Source organism: Ambystoma mexicanum, chromosome 5q, assembly GCF_040938575.1.
Source record: "Ambystoma mexicanum isolate Mex_15411 chromosome 5q, UKY_AmexF1_1, whole genome shotgun sequence".
Lineage (NCBI taxonomy): Eukaryota > Metazoa > Chordata > Amphibia > Caudata > Ambystomatidae > Ambystoma > Ambystoma mexicanum.
In genome coordinates this window covers 39,605,459-39,631,120 of record NC_090933.1, presented here as the reverse complement: position 1 = coordinate 39,631,120, position 25,662 = coordinate 39,605,459, and the positions used below count along the sequence as shown (strand labels likewise).

General features: G+C 45.8%; 1 protein-coding gene across 2 annotated transcripts in view; it reads left to right on the top strand.

Annotated features, from left to right (window-relative positions):
• Window positions 1-25,662, top strand: part of ANKS6 (ankyrin repeat and sterile alpha motif domain containing 6) — a 934,279-nt gene that overhangs the window by 551,472 nt on the left and 357,145 nt on the right. For both annotated transcript variants that reach the window (XM_069620475.1, XM_069620476.1), the window contains 2 exons: window positions 2,134-2,299; window positions 2,440-2,609. In XM_069620475.1, coding sequence (XP_069476576.1) covers window positions 2,134-2,299; window positions 2,440-2,609 — 336 coding nt within the window. The remainder of the gene's footprint in view (window positions 1-2,133; window positions 2,300-2,439; window positions 2,610-25,662) is intronic.

The window sequence follows — 25,662 nt, the reverse complement described above, 5'->3', positions numbered from 1 at the left end:
TACACACGTTTTTCCAGGCGCAACAAGGTGGGGGGGTAAAGTGGGAAGGGGGAAAATGTAGGAGAAAGTAGCAATCCTAATAGGCCATGCAACATTTGGATTGTGCAAGTGAAGTAACGAGAAGTGCAAAGGGGAGGGCAGGTGAGGAAGAGAAGCTTGGAGGAGGAGGACAGGAGAGAAGGTGAGATCAGACCATTTAAAGAGGAAGTGGGAAAGCTGGTCAGGGGGCATGTGGATGATGGCCAGAGTCGGAGAGAGAGAGAGAGAGAGGGCGGGCAGGGGACACACTAATAAGGCAGACAAGGCAGTCTTCAGAACCGTTTCACCAGAGCCTGAACCGCATACTAAACCGGACACAATCTCGATGTAGACAGTGACCTCTGCACCCTCGACCCCTGGAAGTCCCTTGAACAGAAACAGCAGAGGTAAGGGGTCCCAACAGATCTAGGAACCCCTGTAGTCGTCCCTGGAGACATCCGAGTAAAGGTGGTACGTTATCATACCTCTTCATGCCCTCCTTCCCGCCAAAGTGTTTCCTGTGCGTTAAGTCCTCATCCCATCTCTCCCTTGCCTAACTAAGATAGGGGGTTGTCTGGTTAACGACCCCCAACGTCCCTAAGGCGGTGGGACTGGAAGAGAAATCTTTCTATACTTTACTTACCTTTGGAACACTTTTCTTTAGCCTAGGACTTTGAGGTAGCTATTGTCACACTCCAATAGTAAATCACCTGAACAGAGTGTCTTGTGGAACTGGTGATATTTAGGCACTAGACTGCTTTCCATTAGGTTCTGGACAGATTAAGTGCTAGGGGCCTTGCCTTAGGTTCATCTGTGGGTGTTCTATCTAAATTACATACCTGTGTTTATTGGTAGTGAAATTGACTTTTTTTCTCTGTTTCACACTTTACTACTCGGTTATTTGAAGTGTTGCTTCTAACTCTAACAATTGCATAACTGTTTCTAAAAGTAAAGTGTTGGTGTTCCTTTAGCAGAACCCCCAATGGTGAAAGTATGTATTTATTTGATATTAGTTGTGGGATAATGCTTACCTGTGGTTTTCATTGCTTAGTATGTATCTTAAAGACCTGATGAATGATTGTATATTTGTGTACTCTTCTGTCTAACTGGAATTATTGTATTATTCTTTGTGTATCTCATGGTAGCTGTAGCCCACTCACACACTCCCTCTGTGTCTACAACCTACTGTTCTGCTACTCTACTACGTCCATAGGGTTGGGCTAGGGATTAGTGTCCTTTCTGTTCACCATAATAGTGTGACTATCAGAATCCTCCTTAAAATTAGTGAATATTTAAAAATGAACAGAAGTTCTTTCTATTTTATGGAATTTGTTTCTATATTAAAATATTTTCAAGATACTTTGCTAAAGGCTGAATATGGACACTGAGTGATTCGTTTGAGATCTCCTGTGTTTGATCATGCCTTTTGCTTGGCACACACATGTGCTTCACAGCTCTGCGCAGTGCTATTAACTGCACTGCTGTGCTAGGTCATGTCAGTAGATTTCAAGATGGTCGATTATGTGATATGAAATATTTTTCAAAATGCAGAAATCAATTGATCAAAGTAATGGATCGTTACATGAAAGGGAGAAGAGTATGATCGTGCTGATTTAGCTGCAATTTATTTATCTTGAATTTGAACACACTGGTCCCGAGATAATGATCTTGTGACCAGCGTGTAGGGGCTGGAAGCTGGGAGAAAATATTTTCATCGGTACAGGAGCACATATTGTATTCGGAGGATTGGATCATGGCAATATGAGTCACTGTATATTTTGTGTGCAGTCTTTATGTACACCTAGATCTAGCCTTTTAGCTGCTTTTTTTTTTTTTGCTCCCCTGCAGTTCTCTCAAATTATCCTACAAATCAGGATTACTGTGTTATTGCGATTTCAGCGTGCTTCCTTTTTGGGGACATGAAGAGTTTGTTGCAGAAAGGCAAAACTGAAAAAGTGTAATTATGGACGATTTTGACCAAATCTCAATGATTGCTGGTGCTTAGATTACTGAGGAGTGCCTGATTTAAATAATAGAGCTTACATGTGATGAATTTGATTATCTACGTGTGTGCATAGTCGCGTCGTTTTCACAAAAAATCTTCTTTCCCAACAGACTTCTGCCAGCCGTGGAGCTATATCAGTTAAATTTCCAAGCTTGACAAGGAGCCCCACCAACATATCGAATTCAGGAAACTTTAACCACTCGCCTCACTCTTCAGGTGGATCAAATAATGTCGCTTGCATGAACCGGCATATTGGGGAACCACATAACCGTTCAGGTAGAGAACTATCATTCCATTTATTTTCCAAATTGTGATTTAAAAAAAATGTTTTTATGCTTTGCGTTTTTGATGAAAAAATATTATTTCTGTGCTCATATATGCATCTAAATAATGGTGCTTTGTTTTCTGACTCACAGGTGGCAGCGCAGATAATGTTTTATCTCAAATTGCAGCCCAACGGAAGAAAGCTGCTGGCATATCAGAACAGAAAATTGGCCAGCCACACAGTCCAGCAAATGGATCTCCTGGACCAATACTTCCTGAGATACAAGGCACCCCAGTCATTCCCAATGGACCTATTGCAAAGGTTGTATTCTGGTAGCATGCAGAACAATCTGCTTACTGTTTTATTGTATGTAGTTTTAGCTCTACTGCAAAACTTCTTTGATACACCCAACTTGTTCTCTTTAGAATGCACGGAAATGAGTTCTAGCAGCAAAAGGAAAACGGGACCATAGTCCAAGTGGTTGCTCAGCAGATCACCTAAATAGGCATATTTAATTGAAAGGATACTGACATTGACTCTGCAATCATCCCTTGATTTTGAGAGAGCACAGTGTTTTTATTATACTTTGCGGGGGGGCGGGGGGTACTGAATATGTTTCTGAGAATGCTTTTGGAGGTCCAAAGGATACTTTTGGATGGCAAATACACAGAATTTTGCAACACCATGGTTAATATGGCAGGGTTTGCTTTAGAACATTTACAGTGAGCAGTTCATTCCATTGATCTATTCTATGGTTTCATTCACGTGAACCCTCTTCCCCCTTTTGGTGGTGTGCTTTGCTTTGGTTTTCCCCTGGTTTCATGTTGTTGGGGACGCCTATTCTGGATTACACTTAGAACATGGGAACAGCACCATGGTTAGGTGTTCCTATGCCCACTTCTTTCTTCTACGCTGATTCCCAGGTCTGCCTTTCTCCCCTTTACTCTTCCTAGTCCCACCATGGTCCTCCATACGACCTTGCACTATATCCCTCTGCCACCTTTCAAACAACCTTTCTCAGGCCTTGTAAATTCTTATTTTTACTAGCCCTACAGGTCTAGTTAGCTAATGTATCTACTCTTGTCCCCCCCCCCCACCCTCAACCCCCTAAAAGGCCTACACCTTTTCATGAAACAAAACAAACTGCACTTTTTGTTGTTAAATGATGCATTTCACCATTAATAAATGTTACATTTGGCGCAATGCTGCCAGCTAGAGGCCAGCCACGCACAATGAAATGTTCAGTTGCTATTTACTGCAAGGAATGATTTGCAGTGAATAATAAAGGCTTCCGAGATCCCTGTACTCGCCATTAAGGGCGAAGAACATTCAAATCTTTCTCTCCCTTCATGAAATCTCTGCACCTATGCTAATGGTTGAGGAGATTTTGCGAGCCCTGTCTTTATCTGCTGTAGTCTTACTCTTCATTGTACATTCCTCTTGCTTACCAGCTGGTACCCCTCCCTTCAAAGCCTGTAGCTTTCTGTCTTGCTTCCCAGCCAATCCCTCTTTAATCTCATCTGCTTTACTCTCTCTTACTTACCACATGGTACCCCTTGTTTCCCTCTCCAAGCAAGTATACTTCTCCTTGTGGGAATCTCTGTAGTGGTTTGTAATATTTTTCCATGCTTCTCCAATCTTACTTGTCACCAGGTCTTTCTTCCTGTAGCACTTCGCTCTGGCGCTTCTCTCGCCATGTGGACCCTCCTTGCTCAAGACCCCCAGGGGCCTGCTGCTCTCCACTGGTCTACTGTCCCCAAACCTGTAACTCTGTAGCCAAGTACTTTACTTCCCTTGACTGACGAGCCCTGGCTGGGCTGGCTCATTTATAAAGGGTTATCACTCTTCCCCTTGGGTATGCACTGGTGGGAGGAAGAGGGTGGGGGTGTAAGTCTGTTTGGTGTGAGTTGAGCAGCCCTCCATTGGTCCATGTGATTGGGTCAGGTGATCTCTCATGGCTGTTCCAAGGCAGTATAAGGCCCATCTTTCATTTTGGATTATATGCTGGTTTAGGCTCTATGTAGTTGCTAGTCCCCTTCCACTGAGGCTGTCTGCTGTTCCCTGTGTCTCAGAGACCCCACCGGGTGATAAACTCCTACAGAAACCTTCTGATTATGCAGAATGGAAAACCATACATTTATTTGTTGTGTTGTGTTTTCATTGTGATGAAACCGCAGCTTTTTGATTACCATGATACAATTCCCTCCTGTACTGCAGTCGCCTTTGATTACATTTCATTTCCAAGACAATGTGAAAGATGCATTCTATTTGTGAGCACTGTGCAAAGGCTTCTTTGTTTCCTTTGCAGTATTAGAATAGGAAACATTACAAATCCATTGTTTGGGTTGCTACAATACTTTTTGACAAATCGATGGAATTCGTACCTCTCCCCAAGGGGGAGCCACCATCTTTGGAACTGGGGCGGTGAGCCCGCTAAGCCTAACAGACCCTAGAGGACTGGGTGAGTGAGATCCCACAGGGGGTGACCCCACAACCTAGAGACCACTTAGATCGGGATATACGTTATCCTCTCGTCTCAAGAATACCAGAAGTTCGTAGGTTACATGGGGATTGAGAAATGTAATGAGTTTTCAAGACCTGCATCTGAGGGTGGTGTGGTTTCGGACCCACTTCTGGCATTGTACTCCAATCGACTCAAAGAACAAGCCATCAGCCCTCCCTTTGTACACAGCAGAGAGGTAGCGCCCGCCCGCGTTGTTGGAATTCTGGAGAGACACCCGCAGAGATAAATGGGAGGCGCAGCTTGCTGCTAAGAGACCACAGCAGACAAGGTGCTTGGAACAGCGAAGGATCCTGTGGAACACCAGGCTGACGAGCTTCAGCAGACAATCAAACCTGGCGCAGGCATTCCACCCAAAGGCGCTGGAGTTACAAACCCAAAAGAAGTCGCAGAGCCACCGCCGAGAACCTACTACTACAGCCTTGAGGGAATCGGCTCCAACAATGCAAAAGGAAAACGTTGGGCGAAATCCAGGCACCTCCCTGACACACCTGTCTGGAGGTGCGCCACCTGAAGCAAAAATTTACATTATTGCTTGCGATAGTCGGGAGGTGGACGGAACGGTCGCAGAATACCCCATGACTGAGTGAGAGCGAAACAACTCCACGACAAAATACCAGAAGACTCCAAGATGTGATGGGAGCCAATTGACCCTACGGCGGGTTGAAAACCAAAAGACTCCAGGACTGGGTGACAGCAAAGTGACCCCAAGACGGGACAAAAGACACTCAGCCTTGAGATGGGCCAGAAAAAGAGAAACCCCAATGTGGGGGAAGGAAAAACCAGAGACCACAGGGAAGGGTGACTACTGGCAAGAATGGAAAGGACGTAGTTGAAATCTTTTTGAAACTAAACCCAGAGATGACCTGGAACCGGATTTACCTATAACAAGGGTATCGGACACCCAGAACTGGTACAAAGTATAACACTGTGCCAAAAAGGAAAGGGGAAAGAAGGGACACTGACTTAGAGAACTCTCTGTTGAAAACGGGGCAGGTGTAAGAGACAATTATCATCATATGGCTTATATTCGACAATTAGTCATTTGCCAAAACACACAAAATCTCAACGTTTGCAGTAATTACTATAAAACACATTCATTAATAAAACATAGATTAACATATACCAACACATTTGTAAATTCAGTTTTCCCAAGTCATCACAAAATCACAGCACTGTTCATAAAATCCAGTCCAGGCGAAGAGAGGCTTGGCACAGTTGAGGATACCAGGATAAGGGTGAATCGCCACTACCATTGTTGTCCTCTACAATTCCCAAATAACAATGTAAGGGGGCACATTCTATCGATTCACAACAGCTCAAATGGAGTGAGCCAGATTTGGTGACAGCTCTAGGCTCTATCGATGGTGCCTTAGTACTCAGAAGAATGTGCAAATGAGCAAGGAAAATGCATGTGCAAATTCACTAACGGCTCAATAAAGACAAGGATACCAGGAGAAGCAAGTTAACTCAACTTTTTCTTATCCTGTACAACACTTCAGGCCCACCCAGACTACAAAGACTACATTGTTTTCTTTTCTTGATCATCTTTTTTCTTCAACCTTGTAAAAATTGCTAAAGCGATTAAATCAAGATAATAAAAAAATAAAGTGCAATTTGTCAATTCACAGCATCAGTAAAAATACAAGGAAAGTGCATGTGCAAGTTTGCTGACAGCTCATAACAAGGTAAATGGTTTTCTTCTAGCCCATGGGGTTGTGCAAAAAAGCAATAATGTGCAATAAATCAATTCACAGCATCGGTAATGGGTAATTACATTCCTGTCATATTGGGCATTATACAAGACAGAATTTGTTCTAGAGCTTTAGTTTGTGTTACCCCCAGCTTTCAATACTCTTGCTATTATAGCCCAAGCATGGATAATGTAGGTTGCCACGAAATATTCAATATTTATGTCCTGGCATTGTCGGAATAGCATTAGCACATTGCTTGTCCGGCGTATGCCTTGTGCATTGCAGATTGTCTTTAGGTACTTGTTCCTGGCCACATAATATCCCTGGCAGAAAAACAAGAAATGGCCTAAGGATTCCCTACCCGAAGCCCACACCGGGCATAGGTTGTTTCTAATTGCGTCTCATTTGCTTGTTCGATATGCTAAGTTCAGTGGGCCCAACCTGAATTTCATGTACAAATTACATGCATGAGAAGGATTAACCACGTCTAGATATTTTTCAAACACCAGAGACAATTTGCTAGAAGTTCCCCATCGCCAACCTGCTGAATGCATTGATTTTATCCACTTCAGCAACCTCCTGTGAGTCGCTCTTTAGCTTTTCTGCGAGACCTTCCGTGATTCCCAGGTGGTTGTGCAAATGCTCATATGAATTACATTTTGTTGGATATTTTTTGACATGGCAAACCATGGCAATGATCTGCCACTCTTGGATCCCAGCATATGTATGACTGCCTCACGGTGCACATTGAGATCTGGAGTTACCCACACTCTCAACCCATAAAGAACCGGCTTGAGGGCTACATCACCATTGATTGGCCTGAGGCCCAGCTCTAGATAAATGGGGGCACCCGGGCACGGGGGCGGCATCCCAAGCAGGCCTGTGAGAAAGTCCCTTTCCTCCAGACCTAATTTACTGCAGGCTGCATGTCCCCATGTCTCCGCACCATACAGCGCTGCAGATTTAGCTTGAGCAATATACATGGTAAGGGCAGGGGTAATAGCCCCTGGCCGTGAGCAAGAAAGAATCTCCAAATTGCCCCACCATATTTTGCTAAAGTTGAGCTGGATTTGTCAAGTTGAAATGTCCAGCTTCCCAGGTCATTTAATCTTACCCCCGTGGAGACGAAGAGGGGGATAGTACCATCGCAGTAAGATCTTGTAGGCGCATTCTCTGTTTGTAAAGCAGACGAGTGAGCGTGGGTCCAGATGTCCACCCAGGCCTGGTCTTCCACCGGGTGGCCCAAGTCTGCTTCCCATTATGCCATAGATCGAGTCCTGAAGACAAGAAAGTTTCTCTGGAGGTGTTTGTATAGCACAGAAATTCTGCCCCGGGTTGGTAGGTCCTTGAGGGTTAGTTCTATGGCTGTGGGGGGGCGAGTTTACTGCCTGGCGTGTTTGCGGGTGGGAGCACCAGTGGCGCAGAGGTATGTGGACCTGTCTTGTTCCTGCAGTTGAAAGAGTGCCTTGCATTGTTCAAAGGAATGCGGTTGTCCCCCCTCGAAGAGTTGTCCCAAGGTCTCCAGCCCCCCGCTATCCAGTTTTTGAAATCCCGGGGAGCTGTTCCAGGTGAAAAGGCGGGGTTTAGGAACACCAGGGATGAGGGGTTAAGTCCTCGTGGAATCTTTTTTTGCCTCAGAGTTCTGTCCCAGATGGCCACGGTGTGTCTGGTAGCCAACAGTAGTCCATGCCATTGCTGCCTTGTTGCTGGGGGAATATGAGGGAGAAAGCGTAGGGGTAGAGCCAAGCGTGATTGTTCCAGCTCTATTCACCTGGGGCGATTGGTGAGTGTTTGCCACGCTTGAATGCAGGACAGTTGAGCTCCCATCTGGAGTTCTGCAGGTCCGGGACCCCCAGGCCTCCGTTTTGCGTTTGCTTGCATCGTGGTTTTGGGGATTCTAGCCTTCTTGCCCTTCCAAATGAATTGGAACATCTTCCTCTGCAGTTTTTGGAGCGCCGGGGTCGGAATCGTGACAGGGAGGGCGGAGCATGCATACTGGAATCTCACGAGCAAGATCATTTTACATGTTGTGATCCGGCCCATTAGAGAGATTTCCTGTGTCGCCCAGCGTTTCAGGTCCTTTTCAAGCTCTTTAAAGAGCGGGGGAAGTTTACGTGATAGGTGTCAGTTGGGTTGGCTGGGACCTGGACCCCCAGGTAGGTGATCGTCTTTGTTTTCCATTGGATTGGACACATAGGAATCAAGTCCTCTCGCTCCCTCTGGGAAATCCCTATCCCCAGTGCTGTTGACTTGTTGAAGTTAATAGTGAATCCAGTGACTCTACCATAACTATGTATTTCTGCTAGAGCCTGTGTCAGGGAGCTGCGGGGGTCCGTGATCGTTAAGAGGACATCGTCCGTGTAGAGCGCTAGTTTATGGTGTTTAGGGACCAGCTCGGAAGCCCTTGATCAGGCTGTTCCGTCTAATCCGTTGGGCAAATGGTTCCATGATCAGGGCAAATAGGAGCGGAGACAGCGGGCATCCCTGTCTGGTTCCGCAAGTCAGTGTAATGGGGGTGGTGAGGTTGCCATTAATTCTAAGCAAGGTTTTTTTGCGATTTATAATTAGCCAAGACCATAGTGCGGAATTCCGGCCCAAATCCAAACGCCTTCCGGGTGAGTTCCATGAAGGTCCAATCCACCCTGTCAAACATTTTGGTCGCGTCTAGAGCCATGAGCACCATACCCTGTGAGTCTCGGGAAGCCAGGTCCACCAGGTCCAGGATCCTGCGGATGTTGTCAGCTGTGGATCGATTCTTCAAAAAGCCGCTCTGCTCAGGTTGGATTATGCCCGTTAGGATATGAGACGGGCGTGTTGCTAGGTTTTTGGAGTAGCATCAATATTGAGTAGAGTAATAGGTCTGTATGATACTGGGTTTCTTGGGTCTCCTCCTGGTTTAGGTAGGAGCACTGTGATTGACTCCTGCGCGGAGGGGGTTATGACGCCCGTGTCTCTAAAGGAGTTGAATAGTTGCACCAGTGGGGTGAGCAGTTGGGGCCTGAAGACCTTATAGAACCTGGTTGAGTAACCATCAGGACCCGGGGTGCGGGATTTGAGAGATTTGATGGCCTCATCTACCTCTTAACTGGAAATTGGAGCTTCCAAAAAGTCTCGGCCTCGCTTGGTAGCTGGGGAAGTGCCGCTGATTTTAGGTATTCCTTCTGTTCTTCGGGGTCCCGTGGCGGGGCGGTCATTACTTGTGTTGGGTAATCTGCTGCTAAACGTTGTTTGTCCTGCTCGGCATACTGTGTTCTGCCTTGTGGATCCTGCAGTCCAATGATCGTGTTGATCTGTTTTGCTTTAGCCAGCTTGGCAACCAGAAGCTTGTTTGCTTTGTTGTTTTTTGCATGATAAAATTGTTTGGTTTTTGCCAGTTGATGTGCCGTGTGTTCGGCGTAATGGGCTTCAATCTTCTTTTGCGCCGTGCGAACGGCACGTTGTGTTCTTGGGGACCATCCTTTTTCTTTATGGATCTTCTCCGCTTCTTGGAGGTCTTCTTCAAGGGCCAGACAGGTTTGTCGCCTAAGTTTGTGAAAGGCTGTGCCTTGAGCTATCAATTCTTTGCGTACGACCGCCTTCATGGCATCCCAGGTGTTAGCGGGAGAGGTGTCCGCAGTAGGGTTTTCTTTGAAGAAATTCCTAATTGTAGTTGCGATTGTGTCCCTGAGCGGCATCTCGTTAAGCACTGGATCATAGAGTGTCCATCTGCGTTGCGCTGACCTGGTTCATCTTTAACTAGGTCAATGGGAATGAGATCCGGTCATGGCGCTTTGCCCCACCTTTGTGATTGAATTGTATTAATTACTTCCTGTAACTCTAACCGTATCGGGCCTATGTTTTCCCCCTCTGTTTCGATTCCCCCAAGCGGCCTCCCATGTTATGCCCTCTTGCTCCGCTGGGATTACAGTTCCATAAGGGGTTGAAGTGTTCCCTCCACATGCTCGGGGTGATGTTATCAACCAGGTCATCACCACCGCCTTCTTTATTCCCACTGACCATTTCCCAAGACAATCTAATGCTTCCAGAATTGGACACTTACTGGGCCCTCTCCTTTTCCTGCCTCACTTCATTCTCCTTTTTTTTACTTAACTGTCTCTAGTATGCTTTTAGATGCCGGCCCTGTCCATGCCCGGACAAGTCTTTAAGCAGACTAAAATATCGAGCTTTGCTATGTTATAATCCTCTTCATACCAGCAAGTTCTTTAATTGGTGCATTTATTTACACTTTTACAACTCTTTGTGACGTAGGGTTGTATGCCCAGGATTAGCCTATCATATATAGGAAGTGCTTGAGCGTCAAGAGATTCCATAGACAGTAGACACTCCAAATCGGGCAGGATTGATGCATAAATGCCAGATTTCAGGGATGGCAAATCAAGATCGGACCACTTGATCCTTTGCTTTGCTTGCCCTTGAGTTTGAATTGTGTTGCTAGAATTGCACTGAGGCGCCCTCTCTAGCGTCGCCATATACTATAGTTTTAGAGGCAGTGGCCTCTGATCACTTTCTGGTTTGTCTAAGACATCAAAGGCCTTTGCATAAGGCCACATGCTCATGGATTAGAGGATGTAGTCCATAAGTGAAGCACCATTATACCCCTGGTAAGTGGGTTTGGTTGGCTGATCATACCCAAACCGCCCATTGAATGATTTTTGTTCCATGCCAAGGAGCGAAGCGGCACAGCCAAGGGCTAGCGGGTGCACCCTCCTTAGCATGGAGGATTTGAGTGGGGGAATGTCTCACACCTCATCATGGTTGTCCCATACCCCCTCCATGTGTGGTAGTGGTTCTATTTGCAGGTTCAGGTCCCTGACCAATATGGTCCGTGGGCCTGGGCCCTTTGTAACTTCCCTGGTTTCTAAGTATGTCCTTGCCACTTCTACTGCATTTATCAAACGTTTATCACTATGTTGTATACATTAGACATGTAGATAGGTTGACCACCACTGGGCGCACACACACCAAGTTCTGAACATCTGGGGAATTAGTGTCTATAAACGACGTTTGCCAATCAAGACCAGTATTGATCCACGTTGTCAAACCACCTGAGAGTCGACCTTTTTTCCATTTACTTGCCCTGATTTGGGATACCTCTCGCCCCTGAAATGGGATCAGTCCCAGTTCCCATGTTTCTTGGAAACACAATACATCAAAACCCTGTATGAAGCTGCACCAGTCTGAATCTGCCAAATGTTTTCTTAAACTGGCTATCCATGAAATTAATCCAGTTTCTCTCATTTGGTTGCCGTGTCACTAAAGAGGAAAGGGGATTGCGGGTCTACTCTGTCCAGACCGGTACCTGCCTGGGTGATTCTTACCTCTTGTCTAGTGTCTGTAAGCCTCCAGTTTGTGATGCTGATTCATATTTCATGGTTTCAGTCCTATCTTGCTAATCATACCTACTCGGTATCCTGGGTTGGTGTTCATTCGGATTCCTTTCCTCTTCTACACGGTGTCCCACAAGGGTCTGTCCTTGGTAGCTAAAATGATCTCTTCTTTTGGGTTGTCTCATCACTTTTATGCGGATGACACCCAACTTTTTCTATCCTTCTCTTCTTTCACGTCTTATATTCATTCCGATATTTCAGCGTGTCTTTCACCAATCAGAACTTGGATGTCGGACCATTTTCTCGTTCTTAAACCATCTAAAACTAAAGTTCTCTTTTTCCGGCCAATACTATCCCATCTCCCGTTTCCCCTCCATTTGTTCTTTTTTCCACTTCCCATCTGCCCTTTTCACTGACTGCCCACAACCTTGGTCTTCATCTTGATACTAATCTTTCCTCTGCTCATATCTCAATTACAGCTTGTTCTTTCTGCTTTCATCTTTTTAACATCCGGAAAGTAATACCTCTGCTTACCTTCAGTGCTACGAAGCATCTAATTTCTTCCTCATTTTCTCTCATTTATTTTACTGTTCTGTTTTTCTTTTTAGACTTCCTGCCTCCTGTCTAGCTCCCCTTAAATCTTTTTTCAATTCCTCTATCCGTCTCTTGTATTCCATACCTATTTGTGACTCCCATTTCCCCTTCCTTGGCCTCTCTGTTGGCTACATTTTCACTCTCGGCTTAAATTCAACTTTCTCTGTATTGTATTTACATCTCTTTATGAACTTGCTCCTATTCATCTTGCCTCAACCGTTCCCTTCTATGTCCTCTCTCGCACTCTTCGTGCCTAAACCCACTTTCTTTTAACTGTTCCTCGTCCCCCTTGTGCTTTTTCTCGTATCTGTTCTTTTTATCTTTTGGCTCCTCTTTACTGGAATGCACTTCCTCTCCCTCTGGGCTATTCAATCTTACCCCACTTTCCGTTCTGCCTTAAAGACCTTCTTACTTCTGCCTTAATTGTATTGTAAGCTTCACTGTAAACTATATTATTTTATTGTAACCACTTGCTCATTTTTGTATAGTAAAATTGGTTGTGTACAGCGCCTTGGCGTAAGGCGCTATATAAATAACAAATATATACATGTATACAGTGGGCCTCATTACAAATTTGGCGCTAGCCTTGTCGGTAAAACCATCAGGCTGCCGCCAAACTTAAAAAAATGTCTGGCCCCTGACAATGGGGAAATGCAGGGCCATTACAACCCTGGCAGACCCTGTATTTCCCCATTGCCAGGGGCCAGAAACTTTTACTCCCCATTCCCATTTGAGACCCATAGGGCTCAAATGGGAATGGGGAGGTCGGATGCACCGGCACCATTCAGAATGGTGCCGGTGCATCCGACATGCTGTGCTCGCAGTAACCGCTCTACCCGCCAGGTCCGACCCGGCTGGCAGAAAGACACCTGCAAGCACAACTCGTAGTTTGCCGGTTCGGGATCTACAGTACCGACAAACTTGTAATGAGGCCCAGTGTTGGAGATGCCACTCTGCTGCTGAAGATCTGCAAGAATAACCAGCTGAGCTGGACAACACCAATTTATAGTGGGGAAAAGCTTATTATTACAGGTGTTCAACAGCAGGAAGCATGTCGGATGGTGGTGGAGGTGCCAGGTATTCCAACAGTGCAGGTGGACCAAGCCATTGGCAAAACAATAGCCCCTGCAGCTGTTTGTAAAGCATTTCATTGTTCGATACATACTTACATTATTCTGTAATCCTCATAAACAAATCATGAATCCTTTTGATTGTTGCAGACTAACATTAACATTATTATTTTAATATGACTCCACTGTCTACAAAATTAAATATCTAATTTCATATTTCTTAAAATATAGAAACTCAACCATGATCAACATGAGGATACTGTTAATAATTGAAAGGACATGCCAGTATGCTTGGCAGATTTTAGAGTTTGTTGCCATGACATTAATGTGTATTTACAATATGATGGACTTTGTTTGTCCAAACAAGCAAAAAAAGTGAATAAATAGTATTTGCAATCTTTCTATGACCTTTTCACTTTCCAAAGTGGATGTTCATACTCAGATGATGTTATTAAACCCAGAGGCATCATGGCGCTAGAGAGGGAGTGATCAGCCCTCTGCATGTAGGACTGGTATTTAATCATCCTTGAGCCAAAATTCCATAACGTTGGGGCAGAATTCAATTTGTTTGGGTTCTGCAGTTTGATTGTATGGCACCACTACTCTTTTTACTCCCCCGCCACTCGCCCCTTTATTTTTGGGTCTTCTCATTTATTCTGGTGGTCATATGGGCTCTTGCTGAAGTCCCTCTGCCAATGCATCCCTTTTTTCCGTACTGAAGGTCTGTTATTATGTTGCCTACAAAGGGGCCCAACACCCCATGTACCTTTATGGCAGCCATTAGGGTACTAATGATTTTTTAAGTCCTTCTGTTATCCATTTAGTTTTAGGGGCTTCATTTGTTAGGGAAACAATGAGGCAGGCATTAAAATTAAATTGCTGTTCTGCTCACCTGTGTTCTCTGCAAGCTCAAGATGTCAGCCTCCAGAGTGGTTTGGACTGGTTTAGACCCGTTCCTGGCCCAGTGTGGGCCACTACACCATGTGGTGTTGGGCCTAGATGTTTGGCAGTTTTTGTGGCCAACCTGATTGGCCCCAATGGGATTTCCCGTTGGCAGAAACTAGCACCTCCGAGTCAAGGGATACACATGGGAAACACTGTTCCTGAGCTCAGTGCTGCCTTGTGATTCGGAAGATGAGCAGGTCTGCTTACCTGCTAGAGGATTTTGGCCCCAAAAACCATTGTAGCCGGTTTTGGAAACCCTGTCTGGCCATACTGGTGAGACAGCTGTGACTTGCCTGTACTCTGGTTTACATTGAGTGCTGGGCATCCTTCCCAGGTCCTCATCGTCCTGGTGCTGGTCCGCCTCAGCATCTTGGTTCAGACTTAGATCTTGGGACCGTTTCCGGACTGTTTTATTGCATTTTACTGCAATTTTGTCACTGAGTCTACCACCTCGGTTTTGGAAGCTGCTGCCACTTAGGTTGTTGGGACCACAACAATGCACCACATCGGCTAGACTGGACAGTCTGTTTGCCACCACCATTGTCCAGCTGCAGGGGCCTTTATACTGGTGTGCGATCCAAGTTTGCATGCTGAGCCACCAGGGTCTACCAAGGGCATGAAGCCATTTTTGTCATGGATTACAACTTCTGAATGAAGGGCCCCACTGTGAATGATGATTGTTCTTTTTTTGCCCATTGGGTTAACCTTTGGCTTAGGGTGCAAGTTCCTCCGTGACCAGATCCTTCATTTTGCCCTTGAAAAAGAAGCATTTACTTTCCGGGTTCGATTGCTTTCTTGGAACCGTGTTTTCAGGTAGGAACATTTTAAGGACACCCGCTGGGCCCTGGTTTGGTGGGTTATTCAAGATAGCCACCCTCCTGGGTCCCTGTGGTGCATGGTGGTTGTTGCGGTAGAAGGGGACCTGCAGATCCATTTCCTCATTGGGGGGCTGAATTCTCCTCTACTCTTCTGCTCCTTGGGCTGCTGGGTCTCAAACCCCCTACTGGATCTCTTCTTCTGGGTTTCCTCCTGGGAGGGTCCCATGGGGTTGATTGCTTTCTTCTGGGTATCTGTGGAAAAGAACTAGGGCTTACCTGGCTTTTCACAATAACTGCAGGATCACCTACACACTTTGTCCTTTTGTATCCTATAGTGCATTTTCTTTAAGTTTAAACTCCAAGTGACACCTTGCAATGTGTTTACTTGAACTGTGCTATTTTTCTAGGGTCCCCCTCTGGACTATAGTCCTCCGCCAAACCCTGGAATTCTGGAGACTTTCCCAAATTTATTCGGGATTTATAAATAGTTGTATTGCACACCTGCCTTTTCGGTGACATACTGTTTGACCATTAGGTTAGATGATTTCACAGCCCTAACCAGAGGGTTGTAGAAAAATCTCCCGAACGCTTAATAAAGTCAGTGGAGACATTGATGAAGACTGGGAAATTTAAATAGATTTGCCGTCCAGTCTAACATGCCGGTTGCATTTAGATGGATAGTTGCTGTGGAAAAATACTGAATAAGAAATTTCATTTTTTAGAAACATTGATATGTTTTCTGTTTAATGTCCTTTTTTTGTTTTTGTGTAATGATGTATTGAAAAATTATGTTTCAATACACCCATAAGGGATATAGTGTTGCCATTGTACTCTTTACTCCGCTCCCGGTAGCATTATATGGGTTCACTAGTGTTTTGCCTCATGTGGATGAACCGAACATCCTGACGAGTCCATTCCAAGACACAGACTCAACAAGATGTCTGGAAGTGCTGGGCACTCCAGAGACTACTAGGGACTGTTTGCCATCTGGAAGGCAGATTTGTTTAGGTGGCAGAGTAGATAGAACTCAGTACCATGTATCTAGGGTGTTGTTCATTTCTGTACCTATTCCAGAGCCACACTCGGTAGGCTCAGTGAAACACAATCTCTAGTTGTATTGAATAATAAAGTGTACCAATAACTTGGCTACGAGTTGCCTGTGGCTCCCTTGGCTGTGGAACCTACTTCTCTATATAGCCTCACTTGCATTGTGAACGCCTGTTTGTTTTTCCTGCTTAGTACTGGGTCAGTACAACTGCTTTTCTTGTCATCATTTTTTGGGTTTCAACTCTTTTCGGTACCTTTGTGTTTAACTCCAAAGAAAATGTGAACTGTTTTGTGTGTGTGAGACTTTGCATGCTGTTTTAAAAAAATGCTTTAAAAACTTTGACATTAACTTCCCTCTCCACCAAAGGTTGCATGCAACATATCATCATGCTCTGAAACACTTGTGTACTAGCGTGGTACAAATAAAATATGAATATCATTGGTTTCAAGGCAAGTACTTGGTGTATGTGCCCCTGATTCGTTGCCAACAAAGTCTGTGATGCACTGGGACAACCGACATCCAGTGCAGTCCTGTCTGATCTGCCCAGGAATCGGGCTTAGGTCACTCTGAAGCAGTGGTTGGAAATTCTCCTTATTTGCCAGCCATTAGACGTAGGTAAGGGGTTTGTCTATCAGGCTTGTGCAGTTGGCGTATGCGTCTATGGGTACTGGGCAGAAAGCTGCACGACAAGTGTTTGGACTTCCTATAGGCCGTACAGAAGGCATCACAAAAACAAACGAGTGTCCAAGAAGCAACTTCTCTACTCCTCAGTTGTTACTGCTTCTAGGCTGGTACTAGCATTTCTTCTAGCCTGATCTGTAGGTCCAGGAGATTTGGGGATTATGATTCCTGGATTAAGGAGTAGATTATCTTTCGTAGAACCCCTCCCGCCCCCATTTCCAACCCCTCCTAACCGTCCCCTCACCCCACCCCTCAGACACCCCACTTACTGGCTTCCTTCTTGCCATAAATGGAGCGGTCTCTTTCTCAACCTATGATAAAAAAAAGGTTCAGTGCCCTCAGCCCATGATTTTTAAATATCCAGCATTTCCCGATTTCCCCCTCTGCACCTTTAGTTTTCTGTGCAACATAAACTGCATATTATGAAGCTCTATCTGAAGTTAATTGACACATAGGTGCACTTCACAGTTGGGAAGGCTTGGTACCTTCCGAGTTCGCCGATGTTCTCCTGATAGTATGTAAAGTAGAGGGGACAACCTTTTAGTTGGCTGTTCATTCTTTGTCAAAGCCATGTTGTTAGGGAGACTTTCGATTTGCAAATCTTATTTCCTGCCTCACAGCACTACTGCCGGACTCATTGGGATTTGTTATTGACGTTGAAGGTGAGGTTTTTTTTATCTCACCCCCTGCATTTACTTTCGTTCTGAGACCACGGAGTCCTTCTTACAAGTGTCCAGTTACGGGAGACTTCACCCCTTTAACCTCCATGCTATAACTAAGGCAGCCCACCACATTATGTGGTGGGCTGCCAGGCATCCCTATGGTACCTTTTGCAATGCTGTTTTGGGTTTACTGGCGAGTCCCTAGACCTGCCAGTGTAGGAGTGGCGACTTTTGTGATTTACTGCTTGTAGCACTATCTTCCCTAGTGTGCTCTAGGGACACTTTGTGTCCCCTTCTCTGTTCTATGTAGCGTGTTTGTTACTTTCCAAGCATCCTCAGAACAGGCTGGTGGCAGTTTTAACTTTTTGACCTGATTATTTTGATGCATTGTCCCGGGCGACTCTCACAGCCCTGATAATGCACCAAAGCAGACCATATACTCGAAATGGCTCCCTTTGTGTGCGAAGCCCTTTTTCAAGATGGCCTATCCAATTTTTTCAGATGGGAGATGGCTCTCATTCTTCATGCTCCCTGGCTGGGTTCTTTGTGAAGGCTCTCCTTTGTGTGTGAACAGGAAGTAAGGAGGGGACTATTTGCCCCAATCCACAGGCTTGGATGTTTCTGGTAAGCCGTATCCAAGTTTGAATGCTGCAAAGTGTTGTGTTATTGAGCTTTATGCAGCTCACCACTGCCATTTTTATGGTCTCCAAGCGCTATGGGGATCCGAAAAGGAAGGAGGATTGGGGTGGGATAGCGCATGAGCTCTTTTTGCTGTGATGTTGGTAGCTTCAGTTCTGAAAAACTGGTCACTATGTGTTGGGTTTGCTTCTAGATGGTATGAGTTAGGCATTGTTTTAGTGTGTCTGTGGCTTTATTAATAAATTATTGTTCTGTTTAGAACTTACCTGCGTTTGTCTTTTCCTTCTCAAGTCTTAAATGGTAACTGTACTGCACAACAGTGCCCCGTTCTCCTTAGCCCAGCCTTGCTGCTTGGTCATTGCTACTTACTGGGGTTTGCGAATAATCCTGCTAACCCTGGGTTGACCTTTTCAAGTACTACCTCAGCTAGTCACTTTTTTAAAAACCCTCCTAACACTGGTGGCAGTGGTGAGGATACTACAATTGTGTGGACTCATTGAAGCACTACAGATCTCGTAACTAAAAACTCAAAGCTTGCTGTCATTTTCTGGTTATAAGGGGACGTTCTGGACCCAGGAATGAAGTCAGCCACTGGAACTAAAGAGATCTGAAGAAGACGACGACCAATGGACACCTGAGGACTGCTGCAGAATCCAGCATTGGCTGAGCCAATACCAGTGTTGCAATTCTCAACCTTCATATCAACAGAGAAGACCTTGCAAAGTACCTTCCTCCCTAAGACTGGTGGGACCAACGAGTCACCTGTCTTACTTAAGGCCCATCACCTGTTTTTGGTCGTTGGAGCATGCATCTTTTAATTTTCTCTGTAAGGCACAGATCCAGCTGTTCATCGTTGCAAGGACAATACGACTGGCCAAATGGCTGGAACTCTTTGCGGGTGTCCACTAGGCTCAGTTAGCACTCTGGAAATCTGCTGTACTGCCTCCACCAGGAGACAAGCCTGCAGGAAGACCCCTGTCCAACCGTCAAGTTGCCTCCTAACTTCGTTTGGGTTCAATGCAAGAAGTGCATCTTTGGAAATCTCATGAGGGTCTTTCCTTCGTTGTGGAACTGAATCTGGGATCTCTCAGCTTGTCTTCCTCTTGTACTACTGTGTTTGGGTTCCTCTCAGAGAACTGGAACGACTACTAGTGGTTGGAACGTTTTTCTGGGCTCTACTTGATCTCCTTTGTCTAGTCACTGCTCTCTGAAGAAGAGGTTGGTGGCCTTGGCTCCTCTTGGTTAGATTTGCTCTGACTCTTTGATGATCTGTCCTCTGACAAGTCTCTCAACCTTTGAGCTAAAATACTCAAGGATAAGAGGTGCTGTTGCCCCTGCTCTGGCTCAGGAGCCAGTCATTATTGATACTCTGCCTGTCCTTCCAGCGGATCTGGTGCATAACATGGCCTCAGGCTTTTTTAAAGGACTGATCTAGCAGACACCTTATTCTCTTATAATGAGGATCTACCACTTGCGCCATGAATACTGTTTAGGGGCCTGGCTTTAGCCCTTCCTGAGAATCCTTCAGACTATGCAATCTTTTTTCAAAAGTACATCTACAGAGTCTTCCTCTTTTGTGCCTCTGTAGAAATCCATGTTGGATTTTGAAATGCGGCTGTGGAGGAAACATTTTTTTCTGAGTCGGCCCGCCTATTTTTATTTATTATTTGCTCCTTTTTTGTCTTTTTTTCAAATACATGGAATTAAGAAGAAAAGCTGGAAGGATCCTTGATTGTTATCAGTTTACATTCACTTTATACAGTGTAGAACCATGAAAGCACATAAACAATACATAGGAAATGTTGAGATCAACATAAGGTAAATCACAGGTTAGGATTATCATTATGTCTGAAATCCTTTAATTACCCACACCTAAATAATGACAAATACAGTCGCATTAAAATCTATAAATATGCAAGTTCAATACAAATCAAATCACAGTACAAATTTGTTAAAATTCCTAGGAGGAGGACAATTTAAATCCTTCATTGTAAGGTTGTTGGTCTACGTTTTTGCAAGGCGAGTTAACAGACTTCTTTTTAACCAGGCTTGGTAGATACATTTTGCAACATAAAGATATGATATGGTATTTATAGCTCGCCTATACACAAGTGTTTCAAGGTGCGAAAAGGACCACATCTAAGCTGGTTGAAGATCTACAAAATAACATTGCCTGAGTGTTAGTCTGAATGCAGTTTGCTGTAAAAAGGGGCTTGAGATATTTAACTCTTAAGATCCTTCCAGCATTCCCATATAAGCATGAAGTGTAAAATGGACTCCTCTGTCGTCGAACACATCCGGCATACCCTACCCATAGATCCCTTCCATGAAGAAGTAAACTTGGCCACTTTTAAAGTCTCCATACAGAATCCCACTTTTGAGTGCTCGTGTGTATGGTGGTGATATAATCCAAGTATAATTCAAAGCCAAAATCTATCTTGGCAGTTAGATATTGCAACCCCCTTGATCGCACTATGCACAAGTTCTCCATTTTCCTTCTTGAGACGCAAATCGCTACTTAATTCACCTTTGCTTTGGTTCCCCAGTCAATGTGATCAGGGTTATCCCAAAGGCAAACCAGGTCCAGATCAGTGAGCCATTTCTTGATATAATTAAGCTGGGGAATGGACCTTCCTCCCTCTATGGACATAATGTGTAACAATGCCTCTCCATATTTATTGAGGCCCTGGGAGCTCCATTGCTTGACCCAATACATTACTGGTCTCAGACCAACCTCATCGCCAATTGGTCTGAGATCACACTCCATGAGGAGTGGGGCACACTCCATGAGGAGTGGGGCATTTGGGGTACTTCGTGAGATCAAAAGCAGATTAAAAATATATGTATTTTCCGTAATTGATAGGGCCTGGTGTTAATGAATCCCAATACGTCAGCACCATGTAATGATCCAGATTTTGCTTGAAGTTTATAGACTTCTAGTGCTGGTGTAACTGCAACCCCCACCCCATGTTTGAAGAAATATTTCCTCGCTGCACCACATTGTTCTCAAGGGTGACATTAGCTTTTGCAAGATGGGCAGACCAGAGTCAGTTTTCCATGAAGCGTATGCCGAGGTAATCCTACCAAGGCACCTGCTTCAGATTGAGGCCCTCAGTATCAACCCTGAATTCATAACTCTGTGAATTTGAGCCTGAAAACAATTGACTGTTTTATTGATGTTACTTTCAAGCCCCAATTCGTTGTATTTATTAGATAAGATGTTCAGGGTTGCCTTCATACCCATCAAGAGTTGTTGCTAGAAGGACAGCGTCAACAGCAAATAAATAGTGCTGGTATTCTATCTTGCGCTAACCTCAGCGGGTCCAAACAAGACTCCATTTACCCCCCCCCCTCCATTATTCAGTTGATATATATGCTGAACAATAGGGGGGCTATTATGCACACTGTTTGACTCCCCTAACCAACGTAAAGGGCTTGGTTACCTCCCCTGAAAGTCTCCAATGGACCACTGCCTCATATTCGGTGTAAAGAAGGCGTGTTCAGGGGGTGTGGCTACATGGCCACGGAATAGGACGTGATTCCTATGTGCTCCTGCAGATCCGCTGATGGTTCTGAAGAAAAAAGGCATTTTGAGCCTGCTGTGAAGTGTCAATCGGTATCCACAGAGTTTTGAACATAAGGAGTATGCAGTGGTCGAAAGTCTGTTGCAATTTGCCGCAAGAGAAATAAACTGCAAGTTGGTGAAGTTTGAAGAGTTCAGGTCGCAGAGAAAAACAAGATGGCGCCTAGAGAACAAAGGGATGAGCCGTAGTACAGCCGCACCGCAGTCAGAAGAGCTGGCTAAAAATCAACAAGAGTGGAGTCCGCTCATTGAAAGAGGGATTGGAAAGCGAAAAGAAAAAAAGACGGCGGCTGTGAGTAAGTTTGTGGAGCGCGAGAAAGCCCTCAGCGCCATACTGGCGAACCGAAGAGACGAGCATGATAGAAATGACATTGCAAGAAGTGACAGCATAATGAACGTGCACACAGCTCTGCGGAGTCACCTGTCTGAAAATGAGATTGCAGAATTCAGAATACAGTCCCCCAGATTCCGATAACTCTTACATCGCCATAGATTAGTATAGTAATAGACGTGATCGGGAACATCTCCTCAAAGCAGCTGATGAGCAGCACAGCCAGGCGGCTCAGAAGCGGAATCCCTCCAACAACAGTGATTACTTTGTAACAGACATTGCACGAGGCAACATAGTGGCTAGCGCAGAACTGCAGAGTGCCGGCCTAGCACTACAGTGAAGGTGTAATTGACATCCAAACAAAGAGACAGTACTCTTGTATATTACGGAAGAGAAGCAGATCCATGACACAAGCAGGCTGGCCCCAGTGGCGGGATTCCAGGCTTGTGGCGAAAACACTGTATACTCAAAGGGAGGCACGGGCACTGCATGGATGTGTGCAGCAAAACCCAGAAGCCGAATTGGGGCATGTAACAGTGGACAAAGGACCAATACATCGGCCCAACCCACGTGCAGAGGAGAGCATATGGTGCGACAGTGATCCGAAGCATGGAGCACACCGACCAGAGATGACTCAGCAGAGGACAAGCAGTGAAATTTGCCTAAAGGGAGACGACCGACTGACGCTGACATGGGCTACTGGAGCTGCGGCAGATTAGCCACTGAAAGAGCACCATAGGACTATAACAATCCAAAGGCTGAAAGTAGGCCCACCAGCGTTGTGATTACCACTAAACAGACACAGAAGTATGCATTCCTGCAGGTATACAGGTGAAAACAATACCCATACAGCCCCTAGCTGATGAAGAGACATACTACACCCACTAAAGCATGCGTGCAATAACACCAGGGGTGGACAATTCACAGGAGGGCAGGTTACACAAAGATACCAGCGAGGAGGAGTGGATATTCAAGATAAGACTGGGGGAACCTGGCACAGTGGGCTTAACACAGACCCTCCCTCTAGTAGGTTAGTACAGGTTGGGTGCAAGCAAATTGAGGATAGAATGAACGGTCTAGACAGCCCAGATCGCACAGTGATCACAAAGGCAGTACGGATGGGTGCTCAAAGATGGTGCAAAGGCTGATGAACTGGGGAGGATAAGAAATATCGTGAACCCACCATCAGACCTAGAAATACCTGCCGGTAAGCACATGGACAAGAGATTAGTTTGGAAATATGCAAAGCACAAAGCAACACTAAATCTCCCCACTACATGGAATAGTGGAGGGAGACGCTGAAGGAACAGTGCGGAGAGAGGGCAAAGGGCAAGACCCGGAAAAAAGTTAATGCAGAAAGAGCCGCTATATCTACAGCAGAAATACTCCCCCCAACACAGCACGGTGATAGCCAAGTGGCTGCACCATGTGAACTGGAGCAGAAAGGAGTGTTGTAGAACGAGGAGGTTTTACAATGGCATCTAAAGCAAATAAGAACAAAGGGAAGCAGTCGTCGATGGATGCATTCGCCAAACCTAATCAGCTGACAAACGGCATGAAAACATCAATGCAGGACGCACATGAAAGTGAAACACCGGGTCGAATGGACCAGCAAATACTAGAGGCAATAGCAGAGCTGAAGTCGATGATGGAATTCAAAATCAACACAATGGGGGTCATTCCGAGTTAGGAGGTAAGGGGAAAACGATGCCGGAAAAGGATAAACGTCATCGTTTCCCGTTACGGACTATTCTGCCCTACCAGACCGTTATTTACGGCGCTGTAAAGTACGAGGTCGTAAATAGCGGTCTAGTGGCGTGCGCCCGACACTCCATGCCGAAATTAGTGGCATGGCGTAAACCGGAGCTGATCCCAAGTAATGCGGACATGCAAAAAACGGCCTCCACAAGGCCGCAAAGTACCTTACCGGCATGGAGTAAATAACGACATCGCCGAGAAGGTGTTAAGAACCATGAGCAGTGTTTCCAAGAGGCACAGGTGCACTCAATCAGCACAGGTGGAGGCAATGGAGTCTGGCACAGCACAAAAAGAGCACACCCACACACCACACCCCCTCCCACACCAATATGATACCAATTGTAGCAGCATTCCTGGAGCTGGAGGCCCTTCTTGCAAGGCAGCAACTACAACAACAACCACAGCCCCCACCACAGAGGATTCACAGGAGGAGAAGGAGGGTGAGACAAGCCCAGCATGCCCTACCGGTGTAGCCACCATTACCACGCTGCCAGCCCCCAGTCTCCCGCATCAGAGCCACACCAGAGCAGATCCACACCCTGTACCGGCTTGACTGGGACACCATTACCACCATAGTGGACCTGATACATGACGATATAGTGAGTCTCATAGAAATCAGCACTGCCATCCCCCCTCTACTGAAGGTAGTGTCTGTGCTCCACTTCCTTGCCACAGGCACCTACCAGCATACAGTCGGACACATGCATGGCATTTCACAGCCCATATTTTCCCGGATACTCAACCAAGTGCTGGATGCCCTCCTCAACCACACAAGGGACTACATATCCCTACCCCGGACTCCCCAGGAGATATATGATACAAAAGTTGCCTTCCATGCACTGGCAGGCATGCCAAATTGCATAGGTGCCCTCGACTGCAACCACTTTGAATTGGTGGTCCCGCATTCCATGGAGGTGCCGTATCTCAACCGCAAGCAATACCACTCCATCAACGTCCAGATGGTGTGTAATGCCAGTAAAGCCATCACACATTGCAATGCCCGATACTCATGACTCCTTGGTCCTGCGGAACTCCACACTACCACGCTACATGCCGGACGACGTGCCTGGCTGTTGGTGAGTAACCTGAATGGGCCATGGCAGTGCATGGGGCTGTGAGTATGTTGGCTGCCTACTTCACCTGGGTGGGAAAGGGGGGGGGGAATGCCTACTTCACCTGTGTGGGATTGTTCACGCCAGTGCACGATGTGCACCTCACAGAACACTGTGCCCCAAGGCAAGTGAAACGGCACATCACTACCTAACCACACAGTGATGATTTAGAGCCGACACCTAACACAACATGACTAACAGGAAACCTGCCCAAATACCACAACACATGCACCACTCATCGGCGGCCCTTACACACCGTAAGGGCATCCTGCACCATGCAGTGCAATAGCACCATGTCGCAGACTCCTGCATCTCTCCACACAGGACAGTCATCCCTGGGAGTGCATAGAAGTGAGTCCAACAGGGATCCCACAGCGTGTGACTGGTCCTGCACACCCATAGGATTGCTGCAAGTCACCATGGCACAGATCAGTGCAGAATGATGAGTATGCTACTAACAGCCAACCCCCCCCTCGTCACCAAAACTCGCACAACACATCAATGAATGCAGTCCAACACTGCTGCATGCACATACGATGCACATGGAACAAGACGTGAGTGCACACCATAACCCATCATGAAGAAGCTACC